The sequence below is a fragment of the Gymnodraco acuticeps genome, unplaced genomic scaffold (genome assembly GCF_902827175.1).
Source record: "Gymnodraco acuticeps unplaced genomic scaffold, fGymAcu1.1, whole genome shotgun sequence".
Lineage (NCBI taxonomy): Eukaryota > Metazoa > Chordata > Actinopteri > Perciformes > Bathydraconidae > Gymnodraco > Gymnodraco acuticeps.
The window spans coordinates 5,099,906-5,107,405 of record NW_022989810.1 but is presented as its reverse complement, the minus strand read 5'-3'; the positions used below and the strand labels follow the sequence as shown (position 1 = coordinate 5,107,405).

The window sequence follows — 7,500 nt, the reverse complement described above, 5'->3', positions numbered from 1 at the left end:
AGTATTTATCTTAGCTGTTCTTAGATGTTATGTCACCATCTACGACTACGTGTCATTTTATCTTTTATATTGACAGATCAGGCTTGTTGGCTTATTGGTTGAGCTTCACTGTTATGATTAGTGGTAGAACATTTGCGTAAATTAAATACATTACTAACTTTATTCAGGAACGTTTGCTTGTTTGTGTGTGTGTGTGTGTGCACGCGTGTGTGTTTGTGTGTGTGTGTTGTGTGTGTGTGTGTGTGTGTGTGTGTGTGTGTGTTGTGTGTGTGTGTGTTGTGTGTGTGTGGGTGTTATACACAGATATGCAGTTGCACCGTTTACAAATAATTACAGTCCATTTCTTTTGCACTTTTTGTAGCTCTGATTCTATTTTGGCAAAATGATTAAGTCATCAATCAACTTTGTTTTATAAAGTGTCTTTATAGGGAAAGTATTTGTGTGTAATAAATCACCCTTTTATAGTTTTAAGTATATAACATAATTCATTTTGTAGCTAAATAATGGTATCGCCAGAATTATCCTGGGTATTTCACTAAATACCGGACAGGAGACTCTGAAATAGAGTATGTGCAGGTTGCTGTGGCAGTGATTGAGCTCACTTCCCACTCATTATGAAAGGGAAATGTATATAGGGCCAAGAAAGACATATACACACACATAGAGTATAACCATGTTTAAACAAAAAAAATAAACAAAAATGGGAGGGCATTTTTGCACGGTTTTGATCAGGTGTGAATTTAGTCTTTGCTCAGAGCGTGTGGCGTCGGTTTGTTTGACTCTTGATGGTTGCGTATGGAAGAGGAAGTGGCTTCCTACAACTGTGATTAAACATGTGTAACTAATCAAGAGACTGCGCTGCCATGGCACTAGCATGAAATTTGTTGAGTCTCATTTTAGAGAGCATAGGAGAAGGAGGGAAAGAAAGACAGATACATTTCTTAACTGAAAGGCAATGTTGTATATTTCAAAACATTTCCAAAAGCATTTGAAAGTGGGCATGATATGTATCATTTGTATGTGTATACATTGGTAACATACATTGTAAATGGTCAAATTAAAGGCGAATGGTACAGGACGTTTTTAAGTGCTACATTTTCATCCGATTTCTGCTTTTGCAACACTGACAAATCACTCTTCCTGACATCATAAGAAAAGAGTATTCCAGTATAGTCCCTTGCTTAGATTCAAGGCTAAAGTATTACCTTTGAAATGCTAAATGAAAAGGCCCAGGCATTTGAAATTCAGGTGGAAATGACTGGGCTTTATAGCAGAGGGGAATCCTAATAGGGCCATCAAAGTCCTGATTTGTACCCAACAGATGAGGCAGCCGCAAATTGTATGAAATATTGGAAATCAATAGGTTCTATGGAATTTCATTAAGCGGCAGTATCCACAATTGATAGGCCCTCATAATTTGATGGATTGCACAAAGAAAATTATTAGCTGCTCTATGGAGAGGGTGTGAAGGCACAAACCTGGGTCTTGAGAATTGGTGAACTAGGGCAATTTGTTAGGAGTAAAAAAATAAAAATAATATTGATTTTGTTTATGTTAAAAGAGAGGAAAAAAAATGAAAGGTTAAATTTGTGCAGCACTGCACTGCAAAATATGTTTGGATTCTTTATCGATTATTTATTCATTAATTCTTCTTTTTTTGCCCTCTCCTCCCTCTTTTCCATTCCCCCTCCATTCTCCTGACCCCCTCCACTCCCTTTAGCCCTAGGTGAGGTGCTGGAAGACGCAGACAGTGGGAATGAGAGCCGCAGCGGCAGTGAGGAGACACACATTTGTGAGAAGTGCTGCGCTGAGTTCTTCAAGTGGTCAGACTTCTGTGAACATTTAAAATGTTGCACCAAAAGCCCCCTGGTGCTCATAGTTAATGACAATGAGAACACACCTATCCCCTCCCAAGAATATACTACAGAGCTCTCCCCTGTACCCAGCTGCTCTAGCGAACAGGCTGACAGCGAGGACCCGAGGGAGGGCAACCACAGTCTCGTTGGTGAGGGGGAGGACATCCCAGAGACAGCAACCCTAAGTGGGGTCAATCTCCAAGAAAACGAGGATGAGCAGATGGAGCTAGAGCTTTCACCAGAAAAAAATATGGATCTCGACGAGACAGATGTGACATCTCCTGAACCAGACGGCTCCCTACCTCAGCTCAATGATGTGGTACCCTCCGCTGTTACAAGCTACGCCATGCCAAGCACCAATGTTACCTTGGAGACCCTGCATGGCACCCGGGTTGCAGTCGCCCAGTTTTCACAGAGCGTAAGGGCAGCAGTGGGCAGTGGGGTTTCCACCATGGCTATTCCCATGATCCTGGACCAGCTGATGGCCCTCCAGCAGCAGCAGATACACCAGCTGCAGCTGATAGAACAGATACGCAGTCAGGTGGCACTGATGAACAGGCAGTCTGCATCACAGCCTGCTCTAAACAACCATCACAGCAATGCTGCTGGAAACCAAGGGCCTGTTTCCTCCTGTGCCCCTCCTATCGCAAGTCAGCTTCAACTACACAACTTCATCACTCCCCCTGTCCATCAGATGCCTGTGAGGTTGCCAGCCACGCTCAGCGCTCAAGGCCCTTCACCCTTGACCTCAGGGATGGAAGGGCCCCTCTCTCAAACACCCAGTAGCTGTCAGCAATCTAACTCTTCAATACCCAACACGTGCTCAAATAATTTGGTGTTTCCCTCGTCCAGTGGCAACGGATTGTCATCTCTACTCCCCTCCTGTTCATCATCAGTCACAAACAACATTAGCAGTAGTATAACAGGAGGTGGTGGCATCAGCAGCTCAGCTCTGTCCAGGAACTCCATCACCCCTCCTTCGCTCAGCCACAGCAGCCTCATGAGCTCTGCCTCCAATCTACCGCTGATACCTCACAGCTCATCCAGCAGCGTGATCTTCCCCAACCCGCTGGCCAGCATAGCAGCCACAGCCAATGCGCTTGACCCCCTCTCTGCTATGATGAAGCACCGCAAGGGGAAGCCCCCAAATGTGTCTGTGTTTGACACTAAGCCCAGCTCTGAAGACCCCTTCTTCAAGCATAAGTGTCGGTTCTGTGCCAAGGTGTTTGGCAGTGACAGCGCCCTACAGATCCACCTGCGTTCACACACTGGAGAAAGGCCCTTCAAATGCAACATATGTGGAAACCGTTTCTCCACTAAGGGAAATCTGAAAGTTCACTTCCAGAGGCACAAAGAGAAATACCCACATGTTCAGATGAACCCCTACCCTGTGCCAGAGTACTTGGACAACGTACCCACAAGCTCAGGCATCCCGTATGGAATGTCTTTTCCCCCGGAAAAACCTGTAACCACATGGCTCGACAGTAAACAGATCCTCTCCACAAATCCCACCTCCGTTGGGCTCCAGCTGCCTCCTACGCTGCCGAGTATGATGGGAGGTTATGGTGAGTCTCTAAGCCTCACACCGCTTAACAGGTCCCCTCAAGGGTATTCTCCACCATTAAGCGACTGTGCATCTTTGTCCCCTAATATTGCTATTGACTCTGGCATGACCACTATGTCCCCCTCCCCAAAGCCCAGTCTAGGTAGTGATGCACCTCCTCTCTTGAAACCTGAAGGTGTTCTCCTTCCCCCAAGCTGCTCTACTAGGCCAGGAGAGAACACCACCACCACCACAACTACACTAACTCAAGTGGTCCTTTCCTCCACCGTCACCTCAACCTCATCGTCCAGTAGTGGCCAGTTCACTGAACCCATCACTAGCCCAAGCTCAATTTCTAGCCATGTCTCCCATCCTGTCCTTCCCATGCTCTCAGACCAGTTTAAGGCCAAGTTTCCCTTTGGAGGCCTCCTAGACTCTATGCAAACCTCGGAGACATCAAAGTTGCAGCAGCTTGTCGAGAACATTGACAAGAAGATGACTGATCCAAACCAGTGTGTCATCTGCCATCGCATTCTGAGCTGCCAGAGTGCCCTCAAGATGCACTACCGTATCCACACTGGCGAGAGGCCTTTCAAATGCAAGATATGTGGGCGGGCATTCACCACAAAGGGAAACCTGAAGACACACTTTGGTGTCCATAGATCCAAACCACCACTCCGGGTCCAACACTCCTGCCCTATCTGTCAGAAGAAGTTCACCAATGCCGTCGTGCTGCAGCAACACATTCGTATGCACATGGGAGGGCAGATACCAAACACCCCTGTCCCAGAAAGCCTGCAGGAGATGGACACTGACCTCTCCTTTGATGAGAGGAGCATGGATGCGATGAGTAGTTATGATGACGACCTTCTGGATGAAATGGAGCAAGCTATGGAAGATGAACCCGACTTCAAAGAGGGAGAAGTAGACCCATGTAAACCGTATTCACCTGGGTGCTCCCCACCAACTTCCATAATTTCAAGCATTGCGGCAATGGAGAACCAGATGAAGATGATCGACTCCACTGCCAACATGACCCGTTCGTTTGGTCAGAAGCCTACGCAGAACGGCATCAGCTTTGGAGGAGAAACTGATTGCTTTGCCACTGATTCCCTCTCTGCTGTGGGGGATGCTGAAGGTCAAAGCTTGGGGAGCCCTGCTTTGTCTGAGTCCTCCGGCTCGATGCAGCATTTTTCCCCAGCTCACAGCAATTCCGAGAGCCTGCGATCCAAATCCCCAGCTGCATTCAACAATAACATCAACAGCAACAGCACCACCATAGTAGGAGAGGGCCAGGAGAACAATTTGTCTGGCTTTGCAACAGTGAAGTCGGAAAAATCAGAGACCCCATCTCCGCTCTCTGCAACTGAAGGCACCGGGGCCCTTGACCTGACTGCCACTCAACCTGGCAGGCACTTTATCAAGGAGGAGAGCCACTTCAGCATGCTGTTTCTAAATAGAGATCGAGGTGTGTATGTGCAAAATGAACTTAAACATTATGCATCATTTAAGTTGAACAAAATGTAGTCTCATAATATAAATAGACAAAAAAGTGTTATTAGCCCTAAATAATGCAGTGGGGTTTTACAAAGAGGTGTAATTTCTAAGTTTTCAAGTCTAATATATACATCTTGTAGCCATATCTCACAGTTTAAAAAATGTGACTGTGTAACTCTAATGCTACATTATTCTAACATGCATTTAAATTCTCTGTTTTAAGGTCTGAGCACTCCTAATTTGGCCAGCACTGCATCGAACATGATCAAAATGGAAATGAACGGACACGGGAGGTCGATGTCTCTGAGCGACAACTCTCACCATCCGGCGGGCATCCATGTTCCTGCTGCAGCGCCCCAGAGCACCATGAGCCCCAGCATCAATCCGATGTTGGCTCCCCCACCTCCACGACGCACTCCTAAGCAGCACAACTGCCACGCCTGTGGGAAGAATTTCTCCTCAGCCAGTGCTCTGCAAATCCACGAGCGCACACACACCGGGGAAAAACCTTTCGCCTGCTCTATTTGTGGAAGGGCTTTCACCACAAAGGGCAATCTGAAGGTATGATCCAGTTTAATACAGCATCACTTAGGATTTTACCTGAATCTTTGTGGTTGAAAAGATGCATACTATGTAACAAGTAACACTCTGGGATCGACTAAAGACCTTTGTACTTTATGTCCCCACCCTCTTGCCACCACGGTTTGTGTCTGGTTCTGGTCTTCTGGCCAAAATGTAGCTGCTTCTTTACTGTTTTTTTGTTATCTGTGCACTTTATGTACATTTAAACATTTGCTTTCATATAAAATGATGTACTACAACCTTTCCCATCCATAAAATGTGTGCATCTCATATTTGCCTTGAACTGTTAAGGTCTCCCAATAACACCCATGATGTTCTTTTTATTCTCTTGCTAATTTTAGGTACACATGGGAACACACATGTGGAACAACGCTCCAGCCCGAAGGGGTCGGCGACTGTCCGTAGAGAATCCCATGGCCCTCTTGGGTGGGGACGCCATGAAGTTCAGCGAGATGTTCCAGAAGGATCTCGCGGCTCGGGCCATGAACGTCGACCCGGGCTTCTGGAACCAGTACGCCGCCGCAATCACCAACGGGCTTGCCATGAAGAACAATGAGATCTCTGTGATCCAGAATGGAGGCATCAACCAGCTGCCTGTCAGCCTCGGCGGCCCAGGAATCACTTCATTGGGACCCATGCCGGGAGGAATGGACCGTGTTCACACCGGAAACAGCCCTTCCATGACGGGTATGGAGAAGGCTGGTATGGATGTCGGGTCCATCCGTCCGTTTGCCAGATTTATGGAGGAGAACAAAGAGATTGGGATCAATTAAAAATACTTTTCTGTATTATTCCAAGGTAGGCGTTTGGCAAAGACTAAGAGTCTTACAAGAAGGAAATAAACTGCTGATCCAGTCTGAACTCATGCGTACTATATTATGTACAGATTAAATATTTTTTGTTTGGTTTTGGAAATATAGTATTTAGTATTGATTAGAGGTCTTTGCCTTTCATCCATTCCCTCTTCACTTGATATTTCGCCTATACGAAGAATATTTTGTCTCTTGTTTGAGAATATGTCGTCTTGCAAGATTTGCATGGTACTTATTGGTTTTTATCAGTATGTTTGACTGCTTTTATGAATTATTTTGAAAACCAAGATCCTGCCTCATTTATAATGGGCAAGAATCTTGTCTGGACTGGACTAAAACAGAAGAGTTAAAGACAGTATGGCCTTTGTCTGGCAACCTTGTTTATGATTGCTCTTTTAAATATAAAAGGGCCGTGGATAGACTGAAGAAAAGACTGAAATATAGTGTTTCTGTGCTCGCCTGATATTCTTTTTCTCATGAACTAGAAAACTTGAAAAAAATAATGTTTGAACTATTTTAATCTTTACATTTAGTCTCCCAGCATTGTCTTATAATATTGTCCTGTGTCTTTAGTATTTATGATATTGACAAAAAAGCGGGTATACAAAAATATATTTAATGGCCCAAGCGTTTTATTGATCCATTTCTTTTCTAAACTGCAGGCTTCACTGATGAATATCTCTTTCAATAAAGACGGTATGTCGTTTTGAGTTGAACAACAGAGAAAATCGTAGGTTTTATTTGGATATCTGTTGAGACTATGTGTATCTCGTTACATGGTAAAGAGGCTAGAGATATCCGAAGCTGCTATGACCACAACCCTGCTTTTAACCTTTGTAAAAAGAAAAAAAGTGATCCTTTTGAAGAAATATCTATGTATATAAATACAGACAAATCTAAAAACAGGTATGCATATTTTGTATCACATAAAAATAGACATCATGAGTTGAGAGTATTTGTCATGTTTGTGAATGCACTTTTTAAAAACAAGACGTTTTGTCTGTGAGTTACCGTTAACCTTTTGACTGAGCTATCTATCACGTGCTGTTTTCATTGTTTTCATTGTTTCCAGCGTACCACTCCTACAATTTGCAGAGTCGGTTCTCTGTTATTGCATCTGTGCTACTCGTCAGAGTGCAAACTCATCACTCAATCAAAACCTTCTTAAATAAAAAAAAGAGAACATGTGTGCGTTTCAATGGTTTTATTT

At 44.5% G+C, this 7,500-nt stretch overlaps 1 protein-coding gene across 1 annotated transcript in view; it reads left to right on the top strand.

Annotated features, from left to right (window-relative positions):
• Positions 1 to 7,478, top strand: part of sall3a (spalt-like transcription factor 3a) — a 14,867-nt gene extending 7,389 nt beyond the window's left edge. The window contains exons 2-4 of the mRNA XM_034230502.1: positions 1,721 to 4,867; positions 5,120 to 5,457; positions 5,820 to 7,478. Of these exons, the coding sequence (XP_034086393.1) occupies positions 1,721 to 4,867; positions 5,120 to 5,457; positions 5,820 to 6,251 (3,917 nt within the window). The 3' untranslated portion in view covers positions 6,252 to 7,478. The remainder of the gene's footprint in view (positions 1 to 1,720; positions 4,868 to 5,119; positions 5,458 to 5,819) is intronic.
• The last annotated feature ends 22 nt before the right edge of the window (positions 7,479 to 7,500 follow it).